Genomic DNA, 22,091 nt, shown 5'->3' on the forward strand with positions numbered 1-22,091 from the left:
TAATTCAGCTAATTACAACCAGGACAACCACAGCTGTTCTCCAACAGCCCCTAGAGAATAAAATAGACAACTATTCCTCTGTCTCGCAATCATTAATGGTGACTCCTGTGATGTGATTTTTTTGTGGATGTTTTCTTGAGAATTGGGGATTAGATTTGGCTCTAATGTTCCCCTTTCTGAACGAACTGCCTTTTGTAATTGAGCAAGGTACCAGGCCACCAGCAGAGGTGAAAGCCAGCGGGATTCAGTTTCAGGAGAGGCGAAGTAGAGAGAGGATTTTTAAAAAAACATATAAAGCCTCTCATTGTTGGTTCCATAATTGGAATGTTTATGGTGATTTATTTTTAATGCAATGGCACTTGAGTTGATAGCTGATGCATATCATTGATTGAATGCAGTTTGCATGAACATAACATCTGAAATACAGTTGTTCGCATAATGAGCTTGTCAATTGTGAATTATTTTTGCTAACAAGGTGCATGTTTCTGCTCCCTGTGGAGAAAAGAACTGTTCTCTGTTTGATAATGAGTCTAATGTAAGAGAGTTTTTGATTACTTCTTGATACCAAGTTGGCCTCCAAGGAATTTTGACATTTAAGATCACACATCACTGTAGGTTGGAACTGCAAGGTGGGATTTAGTAATGACTACAATAAGAGGAGATATTTAAAAGTAATTTATTTTTTACAGCTCATTTACTGTTACTCAGCATTGAAACTTCAGAGTGTATGCTTGCAGCCTACAATTAATTGTCCTGAGTTGTACAGTTGTCTGGTCAGTTGTGATTATTTGGGGAAACGGAGCAAATTTAAGAGGAAATATTGTTCATGAAGTTGCTCTGAAAATGCAAGAAGAGCAAGAGGTTGCCTTCATATCATACCTTTCACGTTGTTAGGACATCTCAAAGTCCTTCACATCAATAGCTTCTTTTTGAAGCCCTCGTCACAACCATATCTGTAGGTACAAGCAGCCAGTTTGTTACAATAAAGTTTCGCGAAGAGAAGTGAGTAAATAACTGATCTGTTTAGATATTGCTTGAGAGAGCCATATTGGCCAGAAACTCAAAGGAAATTGCCAACATTATCAACTAAACTGTCTCCGTGACAGATCCACCTATCTTAGCATTTTGCTTAATCCCCCAATAACAACTAATTGAGCACATCCCTCCACAGTGACAAGAGTCTTCTCACCATATTTTTAAATCCCTCCTCGCTATTTGTTTTGTTGTTTGATTTTTTTAAAATTCAGAAATTCAGTTGTTAGACTGCATGAGAAATAGATGGATTTATGAAATGTCATTGAACATGTAAAATTTCAATGTAGTGGTTGTGGGTCAAAATTCTACCCCCTCCACAGCCATCACCAGCAGCTATAATTCCTTAAATTTTTTAGATTCTACTTTCTCCAACTGATAAGGTGCTGGGCTTATGTCAGCCACCATTCAACACCTAATCTGTCATCCCTGTTCTGTTGACTTGTCTGATGATGCTGATCGAGCAATCCTTCATAACTGATTCCTTAGCCACTACAATCCTAAAGAAGACTGGCTTTTTAGTTTGCATCTGGACAAGGGAGAGCATGAGGTGAATTAGGTTCAAAGAAAATGCATCAATAATCACCTTTAAGCTTGCTGCAAATGATGTTGGGACACAAAATATTGAGTGATACGAAGACTATGTTGTATGGCAAGTTGCTGCTTCGCCAAATGAATAGTGTGCAATTCATCTTCATGTCTTTTGTCACGTTTCCCGATCTAATGGGGTGTGGAATAATTCAATTCTATTCAACAGTAACAATAAATCAAAAATCATGTAAATAGCACAACTTACTTCTTGGGGTGTGACTGAATCCATTTTCTCTGACATTTATGTGTTCCGCTTTGCTCCTGACTGAGTAGCAAATAAACAGACAAAATGTGGTGCACACTGCAAGCACAAGTGACATTGAGAATGAGTCGTGTAGGAAGTGGTCTGAGTCATGACTGGACAAAACAGTTCAGTTTACGTTTTGATGCTTACCAAATCTTGGTATGCTGATAGATATGATAGGAGTTGGGAGAAATAAGGGACGAGATATTTTTGAGATAGAAGTTTATGTTATTCAAACTTTATGCCTGAACTATGAATGTTTGATAAGCAAACCCGTACAAGCCTTACCTATTTTTTATCCATGCGGTTATCAGATCGAGGACTACTTGGTGCTGATACAGAGTACTTATTAATTGAAATGGTACACTGAGATACTCCACTTGTATGAGAATAAAAATAATCCTTTGACAGAGTCAACTTTCAGTTGAGTTGAAATCTGTATTGATGTAGAGCAAAGAAAATAGCCAGTATGGCCTTTTCAGAGAATTAAATGGGCTGGTACTTAATGATAACCTTTCTGTGTTTCTTCATCTTACATACAGACTTATAGCCAGCTTGCACAACCCATTCAACAAGCCAAGGCCATGAACCTTCAGTTCCGATCCAAAATACTTGACATTGACAATATCGATGTAAGTAACTGGCTTCATTAACAATCTTTAACATCACTCTGTGTAATGGCAGATTTACTCAGTATTGGGTATATTGCATCAAAATTGTGCTGTTGGTGACCTGGTTATTGGATTTCTGGAATAAAAAGTGCTTCACTGACCAAGCTAGCATCCCTCTCAGTTATAATTTTATTATAATAAAGGAAGATACTTTGGGAAATAAATAGTGAATGATTTACTAAAGTAGCATCATAGCAAATTATTGCATGGGCTTCTTTACAGCTGAGTGAAATGGGTGCTTCTAACTGTATTTTTTCTATATACTTCTTAGTCTTCTATTTACTATTACTGATTTAACATAAACTGTCACATTTTTTATGGTTTATTCCAAAAATACTGTTTATGTCCTTGAGATTGGGCAATTAAGGTCATTTGTCATTGTCATAGCAATGTGAACAGCATAGAGGGATTGGGTCACAAGTTATGTATGATAGCTATTAAATTATTTCTGTCACTGCATTGTTGATATTTATTATTTCAGGACATTTGACTCAAGTTCATCCCCAGCTGTATGAAACAAGACAGTAGAATGATTTCCAAGAGTCAGGCTTCACCAGCACTGAAGCTACTATGCATAATAATTGAAAGTCAGACACATCTTAAATGAATTGCAAGCATGCCTTAACCTAATACTTGAGTACTATTGTGGCCATGAATGCAAACAGACTTTAACTGAGCCCTTGAATGCATGGCAGCCAAGTATTCAATACATAACTGAAAACATCAACAAACTTACATTGAATGTTTAAACATGCCATATCTGAATAAAGAAATACTATTTTGAAAAATACTGTTTTTCAAATATTGATAGAGAATGATCTGCAGTTGATTTTTGACACGTGGGAAAATTCACATCATCTGTAGGATATTCATTTAAGGCATGGCTGAATACCTAGTTATTGTACTTGTGTATTTGATTGAATGACGTTCTAATACTTGAAGGAGTGTCTGAGGATATGGTTATGGTACATCCAGATACTCAGATGTTCTTAATCAGAAGAGGCTCTGTCCCAGATGGTGAGGGTACTTTGTGATGGTTGCTGCCTTTTGAGGCACTACCTTTTGAAGATGTCCTCAATGGTGCGAGGCTTGTGCCCGAAATAGAGCTGGCTGAGTCTACAACCCTCGGAAGCTTCTTATGATCCTCTGAGTTGGTTCCTCCATACCAGATGATGATGCAACTAGTCAGAATGCTCTCCACTATACATCTGTAGAAATTTGCTGGAGTTTTTGGTGACATAGCAAACCTCCTTGTACTCGTAATGAAGTATAGCTGTGGGCATGTTTTCGTAGTGATTGCATCAATATGTTGGGTCCAGGATTGATCCTCTGAGATGGTGACACTTAGGTACTTAAAGCTGCTGTTAGCCTATTGTATCTATAGTAATGGAAGCTCTTTATTTAAGCTGCTTGCTTTAGCTTCATTTTCTAATTAGTTGATTACTGGATCCTGATTTTTCTTTTGAAGCAGCTGTTTGATTGATTACTCCATCTATTTTAGAAAATACCAGGATGGGTAGAATCCTCATAGCTCTTTCCCTTCTTTCTTTTTGTATTTTTATAGCCAGGCTCCTTTATATTAAAGCAAACTTTCTACGTTTCCTTTGGAGACTCTTAGCTCATTGCACCTCTCTAAAGGGCAAAAAGGAAATACTTTCTATCTGCCTGGCATTGCTGTCAGTTAGATGTTTGGAGCTGTCTTGGGGTTCAGTCACATTCCCATCCCCACAACTACATATCAGCTGTTTTGTTTTCTCTTTCTTCCACCAGGATTTGCTAGATTTCTCATGGGAAGTAATTTTATTTATAAAATGTGTTACAGGAAATCTCAGAAAATGTACATGTATTTTCATGTTATTCTAATCACTTGCTCCTGTGAAATACACAAGTTGATTATTTTGCTGAAGAGCGGGCAGTGAGGTTGAGAAAATGAAAAATTACTGATTTACTTTCTGGGAATGACTTTCATTCTGTTTAGTGGTCACATATCTGTTTTAATCTTCTTAATGGCTAATTTCCCAAGGTGCTTAAAATTAATACTTAACTTTAAAAGTGCTTTGGGATGATGCCTTAACTGAATTTATCCATCCAAATTCACCCTTGAAGGCAATGTCGAGAACTTAATGGCAATTAGAAAGTAGAGATAGTAGTTTATACAGTACACTGCTCACTGCTATGCAGTGTCCTGCATCTCATTCCAATCTATCATATTGGTGAATTACTGGAAGTTGGTATCCAAAATTTGGTATAATGTTTGTGTTCAACATATTGTCATGAAAATGAAACTAAACAGAAGACAGAAGAATGAAACTAAATGTTAAAGACCAGGATACTCAACTAGTCAGGTACCATCTGCATAGGAACATGTCATTCAGATAATAATTCTCAAAATGCTCTTTCCTCAACATTGAAGAAAGTACCTTTAACCTGAATCACTGCCCTAGCTTAATCCTGTTGGCAATTCTGCTTGGCATTTGGAGCCTTGTTCATTTTTGTTTGAGATTTATAGTATTTTAGTTGATTTACTTTTTAGAAACTAAATTGAAGTAGTAAACTTTAAGATTTATATCAGAAAAAGAAAATTGTTATGTAGGCTGTATTGAAGTAATTGCAGTTTTCCTAGTTATTATTTTAAGGTCCTGGCATGCACTGCACAATTATGAACAAACCTTTGTTTACTTGGCATGTAATTTTTCCTTTCACTCTCTTTCTATTATTCATTTGAATGGTTTTACCAGGTAACAGATCTATTTGGTCTATGAAGCTTTCACCCCTTTGGCGTAATGAAGAATTTATATGACTAAATTTTAATGTATTCTGCAATTATTTAACCTCAAGTTCTTCTGTGAAATAAATTCTCTCACAATCTTCAGATTACAACTTTCCTGACCGTCCAAGTTAATGTCTGTGCCCTTTTTCAAAGACAGTAATATCCAGCTGTGCTGTATTGACAGAATACTAGATGGGGGATCTGACAAAAGTGTTGTATAGAGTAATAGTGTATGACTGCAATTTTTTCCATGCTTACAGCTATACAAAAATCCTTGTTCTTCTGATTCTTCTTACTTGTTTCATACTACCATTGGTAATGGTGCCCTCAGTGGACTTCTCCCTAAGCTTTGAAGTTACTTTTCTTTTAAACTTCTAGTTCTCTTCTCCCTTAAGAAGCTATATAAATGCTATCTATTTGGCAAAGTGTTTTGATACCTGATTTTTCCTGTTGCGTCTCAATGTTAACTTTTATTCAATTCTATGGTTGAGAGGCACCTTGAGGGTTTTTGTTAAATTAGTGTTCCATACATATGAGTTCTTCCTGTACTGTGATCTCAGATGATCTCAAATGCACCCCTTTGTTCGCTATTTTACACAGACCCACTATAGCATTTTGACTCTTGATTTATTCTACAAAGGCAAAAGACTGCCTTTGGCTGCTATGTCTAGATCCAGCAACAAGTGTTTGCTTACAGATGGGGCCTTAGACTTGAACTTGGCATTAGAAGAAAATAATAAGCAGGAGCTTGTTCTTTATTTTTCCTTCAAGCTCTAGCTTATTGAGTAGAAGGGATGAATTTGCAAATATCCAGTTGTGATTAAAAAGTTTATAGTGCTTAGCTGTTGTTTGTTTGACAGCTGTGTTCCAAACATTCTTTGCATCCAAGTCACTGAATTGCATCAATAATAAAAAATGATCTCAGCATTCATCTTTGATAATGAGCCTGCCAGTAACAGCTCCTGCCAATCAAGACATTCCCATTTAATGTTCTAAAATGTTTTGCCGCCAAAGTTCAGTAAATCATGACTTGTTATTTAGTGAATTAATGAGAGTTTCGAGCATTTTCTCTGAAGCTGGTGAATGTTTGAGGTGGCAATATGGACTTTAGTAAACTTGGTGAGGTCTCCCTGCATGATGTGCACTTAATATTAATAGGACAATACTGACAAACAGCATGAATATTAAAGTCACAATTGTGAGAAATTAAGAGAAATTGAATTTAGCCACAATGAGAAATTTAAAGTCTGGAAATAGAATCATAGTAATGACAGATTGTTATTTTAAATCGAGATTTCAGTTGAAGCATATCTGTCTGTAATTTATTTTCTTGTTTATTGTTAAGTTTCCAGTACATTTTAAAATTACACCTTGAATTACTGTTTGCATTCAATTGGGTCCAGCTTCCTTCTCATATGGAAACCAGTCCCAGCTCAGCACATCACAGAAACCAGTCTCCACTCTAAGGACTCTGATTTCTTACTGTCTCAGCAAAGCAGCCAGTGTATTCAAAGACCCCACTCACCCTGGACATTCTGTCTTCTCTCTCTACCATCAGGCAGAAAATGCAAAAGCCTGAAAGTATATGCCATCAGGTTCAAGGGCAGTTTCTGTCCCTACTGTTACATAACAATTTTCTAGTGCAATAAATTGGATTTTTGACCTCACAATCCACTTTATGATCTTGCACCTTTTTGTTTGCCTGCACTGCAATTCTCTGTAGCTGTTATACTTTATTCTGCATTGTTGTTGTTTCACTTTTTTCTACCACAATGCACTGTGTAATTATCTATATGAGCAGTATGCAAGGCAAGCTCTTCACTGTATTTTGGTACCTGTGATAATAGTAAACCAATTCCCATTCCAGTGTAATGTCCAGGGATGGGAATTAGAGTGGGAGGCAATTGGAGGAATGGAGAGAAAACAACAAGAGGTGTAAGGTAAAACATAATTAAATATATCATTTACATGATTCAGCTTGATTTATGAAATTTAAAGAATTACTTTTATTAGGCATCACTGGCAGTCCTATTATCTGCACTAGGTGTCCACACTGATGTATATTGTGAATGAATATAGTGCTTTATTTTAATTAATATTTTTATTGATTTATGTTAATTGTTTTAAATGAATTTATTGATTTTTAGTTTTCATTTGTTTCTAAAGGTCTCTAATCATTAGGGATATTTGGAAACTGTGAAGAGGCTTTCTAACTTCATATTGTAGACAGAAAGTCTGAGACCCATTCCTACACAACACGCACTCCATGAAACTAGTCAATGTCAAAAAATTTACAGGGGGGGGACCAGTATGTTTTGGCCTAATTAAGCAGCTGCCCCAATTAGCCAAAGTTTCATGGAAATGGTTAAAAAGGTATAAAAAAAGACAAACTTCTATTTAACTGAGTAACAAATTATGCATTTAAATAAATGCAGAACAAATTAGAATACCACCAAAACTACTACAGTATTGCAAAACTGTGTATTAGTTCCTAACAGTTACCGACAGAGGAATGAATCCAGTGTATGCTGCGTGATATTTTGATTGACTATAAATGAACAAAATCAGTGTAGACACCTAGTGCAGATAATGGACTGCCTTCTAACAATGTTTCCAATGGTTGCATCCTCCAAATCTTCATTTTCATTGTAACATTTGAGATTGGACACTGTTTTTAGCAAGTGAGTGTTAGTGGAATGTTCCTTGTGTGAGATATTGAAACCTTGGGAGAACTTCAGTCTCCCTGATAACTACATCTGCATGAAGTGTACCGAACTGCAGCTCCTTAGAGACTGCATTAAGGAACTGGAGCTGCATCTCGATGACCTTCGGCTGGTATGGGGGAATAAGGAGGTGATGGATACTGTAGGATCTACAGGGACCTATGTTGCAGGAGACAGGTAGCTGGGTGATTATCAGGAAAGGGAAAGGGAATAGGCAGCCATTACAGAGTACCCCTGTGGCCGTTCCCTTCAATTATAAGTATACCATTTTGGATACTATTGGGAGGGATGACCTACCAGAGAGAAGCTGTAGCAAGCAGTTCTCTGGCACTGAGTCTGGCTCTGCGGCTCAGAGGGGAAGTGGGGGAAGAAGAGGTGAGCTGTAGTGATAGGGGATTTGTTGGTTAGGGGACCAGAAGGGAGGTTCTGTGGACGACAATGAGATTCCTGGAAGGTCTGTTGCCTCCTGGGTGGCAGGGTCAGAGGCATTTCGGATCGAGTCCGCAGAATTCTCGTGGGAGGTGGAGCAGACAGAGTTTATAGTCCATACTGGTATCAGAGATATAGGTAGGATCACTGATGAGGTCCTGCGAGGTGAGTTCAGGGAGTTAGGTGCTAAGTTAAAGAACAGAACCTCCAGGGCTGTGATCTCAGGATTGCTATCCATGCTATGTGTTAGTGAGGCTAGAAATAGGAAGGTCATACAGCTTCACATGTGGCTAAGGAATTGGTCCAGGAGGGAGGGTTTTGTATTTTTAGATGATTGGGTCCTCTTCCAGGGAAGGTGGGACCTGTACAGGATGGATGGTTTGCACCTGAACTGGAGGGGGACTAATATCCTAGCAGTGAAGTTTGCTAGTGCTGCACAGAGGGCGGCAGCTTAAACTAGAGTTGCAAAAGGATGGGAACCAGAGCACCAGAACAGACAGTGGAGTGATTGAGGAGAAAGGTGTCGTTAAGCTTACGTACAAGGTCAGGAATCAAAAGTTTGAACATGGTGAAACTGATGTTCTGAGCTGTGTATATTTCAATGAAAAAGTATTGTAAGAAAGGTGGATGAGCTCAGGAGATGGATCAGCACATGGAATTATGACACTGTACCCATTACTGAGACATTGTGCCAGGAGGGGAAGGACTGGCAGCTCAATGTTCTGCGGTTCCGGTGCTTTAGACGTGATAAAGCGGGTAGCATTATTAGTCAGGGAAAATGTCACAGTACTGCTCAGACAGAACAGACTGGAGAGCTCTTCTAGTGAGGCTTTATGGATAGAACTAATGAATAAGAAAGGTATGACCATGTTAATGGGATTATATTATAAACCACCCAACAGTCCATGAGATTTAGAAGAGCAGGTTTGTAGAGAGATCACAGACTGTTGCAAAAAAAATGTAAGGTTGTAATAGGTGATTTTAATAGGCTTATTGCTTGGGACTCCCATACTGTAAAAAGGCAGGATGGGAAAAAGTTTGTGAGTTGTGTTCAGGAAAATTTCCTTAATCAGTACATAGATGTCCCAACTAGAGGGAGTGCAATACTAGATCTCCTGTTAGGGAACGAGACAAGGCAGGTGACAGATGTTTGTGTAGGGGAACACGTTGCATCAAGTGATCAAAATGCCTTTAGTTTCAAGGTAATTAGGAAAAGGATAGGTCTGGTCCTCAGGTTGAGATTCTGAATCAGAGAAAGGCAAACTTTGATGGTACCAGAAAGGATCAGTCAAATGTGGATTGGGGCAGGTTGCTTTCTGGCAAAGTACTTGGTAAGTGGGAGGCCTTCAAAGGTGCGACTTTGAGAGTACAGAGTTTGTATGTTCCTGTCAGAATAAAAGGCAAAGATAACAGGTTTAACAAACTTTGGTTTTCGAGAAATATTGAGGGTCTGGTTAAGAGAAAGGAGGAAGTGCCTAGCAGGTATAGGCAGGCAGGAGCAAGTGAGGTACTTGAGGAGCATAAGAAATGCAAGAGAACTTAAGGAAATCAGGAGGGCTAAAAGAAGACATGAAGTTGCTCTAGCAGAGAAGGTGAAGGAGAATCGTAAGGGCTTCTACAGATATATTAAAAGCAAAAGGGTAGCAAAAGAAGAGCAGAAGGACAGAACTGGTCCTCTGAAAGATCAGAATGGTAATCTGTGTGGAGCTGAAGGAGTTGGGGGAGATCTTAAGTGGATTTTTTGCATTTGTATTTACTTGGGAGATGGGCACAGATTCTATAGATGTGAAGAAATGCAGCAGCGAAGTCATGGATCCTGTACAGACTATGGAGGAGGAGGTGTTTGCTGTCTTGAGGCAAATTAGGGTGGATAATTTCTGCACTAGGCTGGTGCAGAAATTGCAGTGACCCTAGCAGAAACACATCCTTAGCCAGGGGTGAGGTGCTGGAGGATTGGAGGATAGCTAATGTTGTTCTGTTGTTTAAGAAAGGCTCTAAGAATAAGCCAGGAAATTATCAGCTGGTGAGCCTGACATCAGTAGTGGGAAAGTTATTGGAAGGTATTCTAAGGGACTGGCTATATAAGTATTTGGATAGCCAGGGACTGATTCAGGTTAGTCAACATGGTTTTGTACGTGTCTAACCAATCTTAAGAGTTTTTCAAGGAAATTACCAGGGAAGCTGATGAAAGCAAGGCTGTGGATGTTGTCTACATGGACTTTAGCAAGGCCTTTGACAAGGTCTCATATGGTCTAGAAAGTTTATTCGCTCGGCATTCAAGATGAGGTGGTAAGTTGCATTAGACATTGGCTTTGTGGGATAAGCCAATGAGTGGTTGTAGATGGTTGCCTCTCTGACTGGAGACTTGTGACGAGTGGTGTCCCACAGGGATCGATGCTAGGTCCATTGTTTGTCATCTATATCAACAATCTGGTTGATAATGTGGTAAACTGGATCAGCAGATTTACCGATCGGGGGTGTAGTGGATAGCGAGGAAGACATTCAAAGCTTGCTGTGGGCTCTGGACTAGCTGGAAAAGTAAGCTGAAAATGGTAGATGGAATTTAATGCATACAAGTGTGAGGTTTTACACTTTGGGAGGACCAGCCAGGTGATGACAGATAGGGCACAGAGGAATCTGCTAGAATAGAAGGAATACTGATCCATAATTTGTTGAAAATGGCATCACAGGTAGACAGGGTCGTAAAGAAAGCTTTTGGTACATTTGCCTTCATAAATAAATGTTTTGAGTACAGGAGTTGGGATGTTATGTTGAAATTGTATAATACGTTACTGAGGCCTGACTTGGAGTATTGTGTACAGTTTTGATCACCTACCTTCAGGAAAGATGTAAGGAAGATTAAAAGAGTGCAGAGAAAATTTTCCAAGACTTGAAGAACTGAGTTATAGGGGAAGTTTGAAAAGGTTATGACTGTATTCTTTAGAGCATAGAAGATTGAGAGGAGACTTGATAGAGGGAGACAAAATTATGAGGGATATGGATAGGTAAATGCAAGCATGCATTTTTCACAGTTTGGGTGAGACTATGAGAGGTCATGGGTTAAGGGTGAAAGGTAACATTTAATGGGAATGAGGTGGATCTTCTTCACTCAGTGAGTGGTGAGAGTGTGCAGAGAGCTGCCAGTGCAAGTGATGGATGCGGGGTCGATTTCAATAGTATATTGAGGGTAGCAGACACCAACAGAATCAACAAACTCATTCGTAAGGCCAGTGATGTTGTGGGGATGGAACTGGACTCTCTGACGGTGGTGTCTGAAAAGAGGATGCTCTCCAAGTTGCATGCCATCTTGGTCAATGTCTCCCATTCACTACATAATGTACTGGGTGGGCACAGGAGTACATTCAGCCAGAGACTCATTCCACCGAGATGCAACACAGAGCGTCATAGGAAGTAATTCCTGCCTGTGGCCATCAAACTTTACAACTCCTCCCTTGGAGGGTCAGACACCCTGAGTCAATAGGCTGGTCCTGGACTTATTTCCTGGCATAATTTACATATTACTATTTAATTATTTATGGTTTTATTACTATTTAATTATTTATGGTGCAACTGTAATGAAAACCAATTTCCCTCAGGATCAATAAAGTATGACTATGACTATGTATAGAAATGTATAAAATATACATCCTGAAATTATTCTTTGCAAACATCCACAAAAACAGAGGATTACCCCAAAGAATGAATGACAGTTAAATGTTAGAACCCCAAAGCCCCCCCAGCTCCCCCCTCCCACATACAAACAGCAGCAAAGCAACAACCCCCCCCCCCCCACCGGCAAAAAAGCATGGGCACCCCCCACCGAACGCTCAAATGTGCAGTAAAGCATCAATAAAGGCAGACTTGCAGTACCCCAAAGACTAGTCCTTCACCTGGTATTCGACATAACACAGGTGTTCTCTCTCTCCCTAATAAGGGAAAAAGAGATGTTCCTGTTTCACATAATAAAGGGGAGACATAATAAAGCAACTCGCTGATTTATGGTGTTAAAAGTCTGTTGCGTCACTTCTTCCGAGCTCTGTGCCCAAAGAACTTGGGTCTCTGAATCTGAGCACATAGACAGCAGCCAGCTGGCTGCTTACAATCTTCTGTCTCCCAGGACGCATCAGGCAGCGGTAACCGCGAATCTGCTGGCCTCCAGAGCCACGAAAATCTGATACCCTGAAGGTGCGCTAGTCTTCCAGGCTGCATCCTTGACATATCGAAAAGCGGCCGGCCGTGAGGCCCAAGAGCGGGTCCCATTCCCGCAAAGAACCGAAGTCAGCGTGTAACTCTAGGTTAGGGTTTTCAAAAGAACCTTGAAAAGGAAAAAATGAGATATCAAAGATAGAAATAGAGCTGTTTCTGAAGATGCAAGGAAAGGAGTCACCTTTAGACACTATTGTCCTCCTGAGCTTTCAAGATTTAAGAGATCTTTGGGTAGGTACATGGATGAGAGGTGCATGGAGGGCTATGGTCCAGGTGCAGGTTGATGGAACTAGGCAGATTAATAGTTCAACACAGGCTAGGTGGGCCGAAGGCCTTTTTCTATGATGTAGTGTTTTATGACTCCATGACAATGATTGTTGATATCTTCAAATTCTTTGTAGTTCCTAACTTGTTGAAGTAGTTAGATCATTTCATTTTCACTTGGGCATCTCCAAGCTTAAATGCTTGATACCTCTGTGAGCAAAACAGTTCTGAATTGTCTTACTGTTTATTACTTGCCAACTGTCAGTAACAAAAAAAAAATTCTGCTTTTTGAACACAAACACACATAAGTGATGTTATTGCAACATACATCAAAGTTGCTGGTGAACGCAGCAGGCCAAGCAGCATCTATAGGAAGAGGCGCAGTCGACATTTCTCGGCCTGAAACGTCGACTGCGCCTCTTCCTATAGATGCTGCTTGGCCTGCTGCGTTCACCAGCAACTTTGATGTATGTTGCTTGAATTTCCAGCATCTGCAGTATTCCTGTTGTTTAAGTGATGTTATTGGATACTTTTTGGGGTTCATTTGTAACAGTGATCCTGTTGACTTGGTTTTGTTCCAATGACGCATTCTAACTTTCTAATTGTTGCATTGCATTTATTAACCTATTGATAGTTCTTGAAATTCTTAGCTGATTTAAATAGTGACATTTTTAATTAATGTTTTCCATTACAAAATGGAATAGTAACTGCTTTGGATCGTGCACAGTAGAACAAGGATGATGTTGGTGTTTAATTGAAAATTGAAATCTGTTTTCTGGATAATATCCAAAAGCTAAGCATAATGAAATATTTAAATTCTCTGTGCCTGGTTTGGTTAATATTCTGGTGCTCACAACTCTGAATTAGAAATTCTTTAAATTATAAAACTTCAAAGCATAAAGAAAATCTTAGAAATTTAGTCAATGCTGGTTATACTTTGCACATGTCCTCAGGAAACATATTCTTAGTGGGGAAGCTCAGTTAAAATGACCAGTTTGATAAAATAGTCCACTTCTGCTTACAGATCTCCCAAGGCAACCCAGTTGAGATAAAAATTTTACTTCGTTATGAATCGTCTCTAGGATGCCCAATCTATGCTAGCTGTGTTTTATCCTCTGCAGTGTTTCATTTTGAAGTCTGATTTCACTGGATTTATTTTTAGCTTTTTTTTTACTTACTTTCCATTTCTTCAAGTGAGAGTTCTAGACAGTGAACATTTAGCAGCCAGAGTCTCCTTTACAGGCCATATCTTGTCATTATCTGATGGCATATTGCAGTCATCAGCAGACACCTTTGAACAGCGCACAGAAACTCTCACAGATTTATTCTCTCATTTCCTAAACCACATGCTATTTGAGGTATTCCTACCAATAGTACAATGGAGGTCTGCTAACTCAACACAGATTTGAAATTCAATCTGACATTTCTGGTTAATATGACTCAACTACTCATTTCACACAGTTGAGATAACAAGAAATTAGAAAAATAATATTGCCATCACATTGTAAAAGCACATCCCAGTCTGAAATCAGTGCAGCACACGATGTTATGTTTGTAATCACTAAGAAAACCCTCATTCTGTGCACTGATTAATTTACTCCATTCTGGTTTCACAAGAGTGAAAATGTGTTTCACGCTACATGACTAAGGCAGTCGTTCCAACTAGCCTCTATGAACTGATGATTGAATTGAACTGTCAAGGGAGCTTCTTTGCAATGTGTTGATGATTTGTATTTCTGTAGGAGTGACTATTCCATACTCGCTCACTCTGGTCTTTTTTTATGGTGTTCTTTGTAGTGACCTGTTTCTCTTTGATTGCAGCTGGCAATGGGGAAAATGATGGAGCAGGGACCTGTTCTAATTATCACCTTCCAGGCTCAGCTAGTCATGGTTATCAAGAATCACAATGGAGAAGTGGTGGAGGGGGACCCGGTATGTATACTTATTCTCTGAAATGTTAAAAAGTGATGAGCATAATATTAATGACCTTTCTAAACAGGATTAATTGGAGATTCCTGTGCACCTTTGTAAAACAGTATAATTATAACTGACACATGGAGTGAATTTCCTCTGTTGAAGATTAGCAGTTCGCAATTGAGTTTTTAAAAATAAATCAACTCATTTCTGTAAAGCGTCCTTAAATAGTGAAGACTGAAATATCAGGGTAACAAGTTTAAAAATTAAAACAGTTTTAGGGATTAGTTTTGTGGAATGGATTGTCAGGGAAGGACATTCAAGTTGAAATCAGGGAACAATTTGCTGGAGAGAAAGGGGGTTAGGGAATGGGGATGTGGCCTGAGAACCTCTGTCCTTAAAATTTCTAGTGCAGCACACACAAAAAGCTGGAGAAACTGCAAGTCAGATTTCCAGCATCTGCAGATTTTCTTTTGTTTAGCATTTTGTGTGAGTTGCTCAAGATTTCCAACATCTACAGAATCTTCTGTATTCCTAAAATTTCTTGTGTTTTCTGTAACAAAGTCGGTTAGCTTGTGTGCTAACAGTGAGAATGGTATTAGTCTTGGTTGCTTTTCTCTCCCCTTTAACAGTGTTTAGGTTTGAATAGACAGAATGGGTTTGTTACCAGATTCTTGGGCAATAGGCTAAAACTGAGAGAAGAGGAAGCACTGCAAGTTTTCACCGTGAAGGCCATGTCAGGAAAGTGTTCAATTTACAAATAAATGATGGAAATCTTCACGTGTAGAGATGCTGAGGACAGACTCAAATCAGGTGAAGGTGATACTTGAGCTGTAGTCTCTTAAGATCAGCACTATTTATTATGTAATATGCTGTAATAGTAATCAGTATATGGTTGTACAAAGAAGATTATTGACTAACAAGGCACCCTGAATCAATAGCCCAGGATTTCCTGCTGGCATCAATCTGCCTACTGACTAATCTGATAAGATCAAATAAACCTTTTACAGATCAATTATGTAAACGCCCAGCAAAGCACCAGCCTCATCCTCAATGGTGAGGCCCTGTGAGGTGGTTGGATCTTTGAAGAACAAATGGCTTAATTTGGTGGAGTAGTTATAAAAAAAATCTCATCCATAAATTAATAGAGAACTGTCAACAGCCAGCTAAGCCACGTCATTTCGATTTACCAGCTGCATTCTGTTGAACATTTCTTAATCTAGGCATATTGTTTAAAAAAAGCCACTTCGTCTCTCTTATAGATACAACAGTAAAGCATATAGTGGACTTGATCAGGGATGTACTAGGTTGATTTTCTTGTGATTCTATCCAAGTGGAATTATTGAATTTTGCAGGAAGTGATCATTTGGCATTTCTACTGTGCCCATCTCTTTGAAGGAGCAATCCAATTTAGTTCCACATCCCAACTTTTCCATATAACTGCAATTTACCCCCTAACAATAATGTGTTCATTTACTTTTCAAAAGTGTCTGTAGAGGGCATCTAGATTTTAACTATCAATGTGAAGACATTTCTCCTTATTTTCTCAAACACGAGGAAATCTGCAGATACTGGAATTTCAAGCAACACACATAAAAGTTGCTGGTGAATGCAGCAGGCTAGACAGCATCTATAGGAAGAGGTACAGTCGACGTTTCGGGCCGAGACCCTTCGTCAGGACTAACTGAAAGAAATTAACTAAGAGATTTGAAAGCGGGGGGGCGGGCGGCAGGGGAGAGGGAGATCCAAAATGATAGGAGAAGGCGGGAGGGGGAGGGATGGAGCCAAGAGCTGGACAGTTAATTGGCAAAAGGGATATGAGAGGATCATGGGACAGGAGGCCCAGGGAGAAGGAAAAGGGGGAGGGAGGAAGCCCAGAGGATGGGCAAGGGGTATAGTGAGAGGGACAGAGGGAGAAAAAGAAGAGAGAGAGAAAAAAAATGTGTGTATAATGGATGGGGTATGAGGGGGAGGTGGGGCATTAGAGGAAGTTTGAGAAGTCAACGTTAAGAGATTTGAAAGTAGGAGGGGGAGGGGAAGATCAGACATGATAGGAGAAGGCAGGAGGGGGAGGGATGGAGCCAAGAGCTGGACAGTTGATTGGCAACTTATTTTCTCTTTAGTTTTACCAATTATTTTACTTTTGATTGCTATCTGCTTGCTAGAAAAACAGCCATTTCCTACTCATGCTGCAATACTTTTGGTTACAGAATTTTTACCTCCCATTGATTATTTTTTATGTTAAGAGGGAATTTCAAAACTCTCCAGTTTGTCTATGTAATCAAAGAATATCATTCCAATTGTTATTCTGGTAAACGCACGTCATGGTGTTCCCTACAAATCCAGCGATCTGCAGGTTCATTATTGTCTGCATCAGTCACTCCATCCAGGAAGAATGCACGCAGGCAGGAATGACTTGCATTAATTCATCTCTCTCATGACCTCAGGACGTACCAGAACACTATAATCAAAGGAGTACTTTTGAAGTGTAGTCACTGTTTGCATGTGATCATTATAGGCAACTCAATCACTGCAAATTCCCAAGACTGAAATGTGCTTTAGTCATATTGATCAAGGAATTAATATTGGCCATGCGGGAAAACTTCATTGATATTCTTCTGATAGTGCTCCCCTGCCAGAGGAGGCGGAATTAAACTCAAACCTATTCAAATGCACTGAATTCAAAGGGGTCATAATTTAGAGAGAAACTAAATATGCAATTACCACTATGCAGCGTACTTAATTCCATCAATCAGGGATGAATTTCTGGGAATGGACTCATGTAGCACCTCATCCAAAAGACAATTAAGAAAGTGCAGTGCTTTCTCACTGTCAGCGTAAATATTTTTCAGTGTTCTGGGGCCATCTCTGTTGCTCCTATTATTCCAAAGCAGAGAAAATTTGTACAGAAATATGCTGGAACATCTTTAAAATGATTTAATTTACTCTGTGGGGGATACAATCCTTAGATCTGTGTGTGCTGCTTCTAAATTACAATTTCTTGTCTAGATAATTTACATTTACATTTCAGTACATTTCAGTACTCTCCACTTAAAATGTCCACATTTTTGTAGACAGTCACTTAAACAGAAAGAAGCATCAAAAGTTGTCAATTATAATATCTTAAGTGGTCTGTGCAATTTTAGACAGAAGAGGCTGCATTTACTTGCTAGTGCATACTTTAGTTAAAGTGCACGCTAGAGTCTTTTCCCCTCTCTACAAGGTACTGGTTAGAGCTGGGATGGAGCCCTCTCCACTGCCTGGATGAGTGAACTTCCAACAACACTCAAGAAGGACAAATAAACTCGCTGGATTTGCACGTCCATTGCTTCCTTCCAACGCAATGATTGCAGTGTCATCCATTCGTAAAGTGCACTGCACCTGTTCTGGCGCCATCTCTCAGATTTGCAACTTCTGCCACCAAAGACAAAGACTGAAACTCCTTCTGGCCCCTACTTCCACTCCCCCTGTAGTTTCCCTTAAGCACAAGAGATTCTGCAGATGCTGGAAATCTTGAGGAGTACCACACGTGAAATGCTAGAGGAACTCAGCAGGCCAGACAGCATCTATGGGAGCAGGAATGAACAGTCAACATTTTGGTACAAGATCTTTCATCTGAAATGTGTGTGTGTGTTTGCATGTTTCTCTCCAAGTCACAAGTACTTGAAAATGTATCACTATTCCTGCATTGTTGCTGGATATAAATTATGTTACTTTATTCAGTAACTGTGGGAATATCATCACCAGATGGTCCATATTGGGTATGAATACGGGCAATAAATGTGCATCTTGCCAGTGTTGCCCCAGTTCTGTATTGAATTTTCATAAAGAAAAATAAACAATATCTTGTTAATATCCCACTCAACAAGTGCTCAGCTTTGTGAAAGGGAGTTTAGTTAGCTAATCATGTCATAAATTTAGAGCTTTATCCGAGAAACATATTTGTCCAGATTTTGTGGTGAGGAACTTACCACTGACCTACTTAGAAAGTCTGTATTTGCCGATTGTGAATCTCCTCAGCCTTGCTTCATGAAGGTGGCACCATTCTCAATGGCGAGTCCTTAAGTGGTAGCATGGCCTTTCTCTGAGGTGGGGCTGAGCGGCAGGGATAGCATGGGATAGGACAGGGAAGACAACAGAACCAAACCATGCCCATTAAAGTGCTTAAAAGATACCAGCGGTTGACCAAATCCTGCCCCTCGTCAAGCTAGGCATGAAAGCTAACAGTGTACGCCAAAAAATTCCAAAATTTAAAAAAAAAATGAATGATTAAAATTAAAACAAATGAACTAAAAGTGGAAAAAATGTGAAGTAATTAAAACTTGGTCCCTTGCAATTGTTCTTCATTTAAATGAATAGAAATAATCATTGGTGCTGGTTGTTCAGGTTCATTCACCTGTAAAGCTAGTGGGGAATTACTGCAACATTTTACCCTGCTGCTGGACTTGGAGGAATCCAGCTTTGAAAATGCTGGGAAACAGGTGCTGGAAACCTGGAGGCTTCACGTATGTGTGCATGTACATAGGTGAGAATCAAAAAGTAAAGGGAATCAGAATCAGGTTTAGCACAAAATATAAAAACATACAGTAAAAGTTATAGTTATATACAGCAGAAAAATGTGGGTAAGATGAATGTAGGTCCCTTGGAAGATGAGAAGATGCGTTGATGTTGGGTAATGTGGAAATGGCCAAGGGTTTGAATGACTTATCGTGTCAATCTTCATGGTGGTGGACATGTCTAATACGTCAAAGGGAGATGTTACAGATGTGATGGGAAGTGAGGACCTTGATACAATTGCTATCAGTAAAGCGACAAGGCTGAGCAAACTAGTGGGGCTGAAGGTAGACAAGTCCTCTGGTCCTGATGGTATGCAACCCAGTGTACTAAAAAAAAGGCAGCTGTTATAGTAGAGATATTTATGATAATTTACCAAAGTTCTCTGGACTCTGGGCAGGTCTCAATGTCAATGTCATGCCACTACTTAAAAAAGGATATAAACTAAAGACAGTTAACTATAGGTCAGTTATTCCTTCCTTCATGATATCAAGCATTTTCTCATCGTCACCTTCTGTAGTTTAAAAAATGCTTGAAGCTATCTTTAAGGAAGGAATAGTGAGACATCTGAATAGGAGTGGTTCTATCAGGCAAACACAGCATGGATGTATGAACACTGTGTTTAACAAAATTACTGGAGTTCTTTGATGATATAATGAGTACAGTTAATAGAGGAAAGCAAATGGATGTTGTATACTTGGATTTCCAGAAGATGTTTGGTAAGTGTCTCATAAAAGACATTCCAAAAGGTAAGGATGCGTGGAGTTGGGGACAACATTAATATGAATAGAGGATTGTTTAACTGATAAAGGTTAATAGTTGGAATAAAGGGATTTTTCTCAGCTTGGCACTGAATGGTGAGTCTAGTACTGCAGGGGTTGGTGCTGAGCCCACAACTGTTTGCGATATACATTAATGATTTGGAAGAGGGAGTGAGTGTCGCATATCTAAGTTTGCTGATGTCACTAAATGAGGATGCGGAGAGTCTGCAGAGGGATATCGGTAGATTAAGTGAGTGGGTAAAGGTCTGACAGATGAGGTGCAAACAATGCTGGCAAATGCAAAGTCATCCATTTTGGAAGGAAAAATAGAAGATAAGATTATTATTTAAATGGTGAAAATTTGCAGCATGTTATTCTGAGGGACTCGGGAGTGCTTGTGTATGAATTGCAAAATGTTGGTTTGCAGGTGCAACAGGTTAACAAAGAAAAATGGAATGTTGGCCTTCATTGCTAGAGGGATTGAATTTAAGAGCAGGGAGGTTATGCTGCAACTGTACAGGTATTGGTGAGACTGTACCTGGAGTAATGTGTGTAGGTGATGGTGCCGTGGAAGTACACTAGGTTGATTCTGATAATGGGGTTATCCTATGATTTGCTTGGACTGTACTCGCTGGAATTCAGAAGACTAAGAAGGGATCTTACAGAAGCGTGTAAAATTATGAAAGGGAGGTTGGAAAGTTGATTCCACTGGTAGATGAGAATAGAACTAGGGGATGTAGCCTCAAGATTTAAGACAAAGATGAGGAGGAATACTCATAAAATGCTGTAGAAACTCAGTAGGTCAGGCAGCATCCATGGAGGAAAAAAATAGAATGACAATGACCCCCCCCCCCCAAACATGGCAAAGGTCATAAAGAACTATCTTTAGCGAAAAGACTAACAAGGAGTTCTGCAACAGTGCCGTGAACTCAACATCATCAAAGCTGTCTGGAATTATCTGGAGAGACAGACGCAAGCAAGACTGCCAAAGTCTGCAGAAGGACTGTGACAAGTTCTCCAAGATGCTTGAACAACCTACCAGCCAATTTTCTTATAAATTTGCATTACAGTGTACTGAAGAGAAATGATGCAGTTTTAAAGGCAAAGGGTGGTCACACCAAATACAGATTTGACTTAGGTTTTATTTTACTGTTTACTGCTCTTCATAGTAATTTTTTTGATATTTAGAAACTTTTACATTTCATTATTTTTTGAAAGCATCTTTGCTTTACAGAATATTTTTACATGTACTTAAGAATATTGCACAGTACTGTAAACTGCCACACTATTTTCCCCCTTTTTTGCACTACTTAATTTAATCTTTATATATAGTTCATTATAATTTATAGTTATTATTATGTATTGTACTGTACTCCTACCTCAAAACAACAAATTCCATGACATATTTCAGTGATATTAAACCTGGTTCTGATTCTGTCATTAAAAGACTCTTAGATCAATACATGGGCGTAAGAAAAATGGATGGCATGGGTTATGTAGAAGGGAAGGGTTAGATTAATTGTGGAATAAGTTTAGATAGGTTGGCACAACGTCATGGGCCAAGGGGCCCCTACTGTGCAGTATTATACTGTGTTCTAACTGGATTTTGAAATAGTTTTATGCAGTTCTGTACCAAAAACTACATCTGCATGCATCTCCTGTTGCCTTTTTCCATCAGGTGGACATTCACAGTATGTCAGTTTTATTTTTGGGGCATGTAGTTACACTTTTGACCTGGTAGAGGCACTCTAGCACCACCCATGGGAGGGAGGATGGAAAACAGTGTCGCCAATTTACACGAGGAATTCTGTTTACAGGCGGCCCTCTCATTTAGGTGTTGAGTTCCTTGTAATTGCCCCAATCACAATTTTCTGTGACATCTGTGCATATAGCATGCAAAGCTGTTTACTATTTTCACATCAGTTCTGTGAG

At 39.2% G+C, this 22,091-nt stretch overlaps 1 protein-coding gene across 1 annotated transcript in view; it reads left to right on the forward strand.

Moving 5' to 3' along the window:
* timm44 (translocase of inner mitochondrial membrane 44 homolog (yeast)) overlaps window positions 1-22,091 on the forward strand; it is an 87,179-nt gene that overhangs the window by 60,527 nt on the left and 4,561 nt on the right. The window contains exons 11-12 of the mRNA XM_063032302.1: window positions 2,410-2,499; window positions 14,752-14,862. Of these exons, the coding sequence (XP_062888372.1) occupies window positions 2,410-2,499; window positions 14,752-14,862 (201 nt within the window). The remainder of the gene's footprint in view (window positions 1-2,409; window positions 2,500-14,751; window positions 14,863-22,091) is intronic.

Source organism: Mobula hypostoma, chromosome 24 (assembly GCF_963921235.1).
Source record: "Mobula hypostoma chromosome 24, sMobHyp1.1, whole genome shotgun sequence".
Taxonomy (NCBI): Eukaryota; Metazoa; Chordata; class Chondrichthyes; order Myliobatiformes; family Myliobatidae; genus Mobula; species Mobula hypostoma.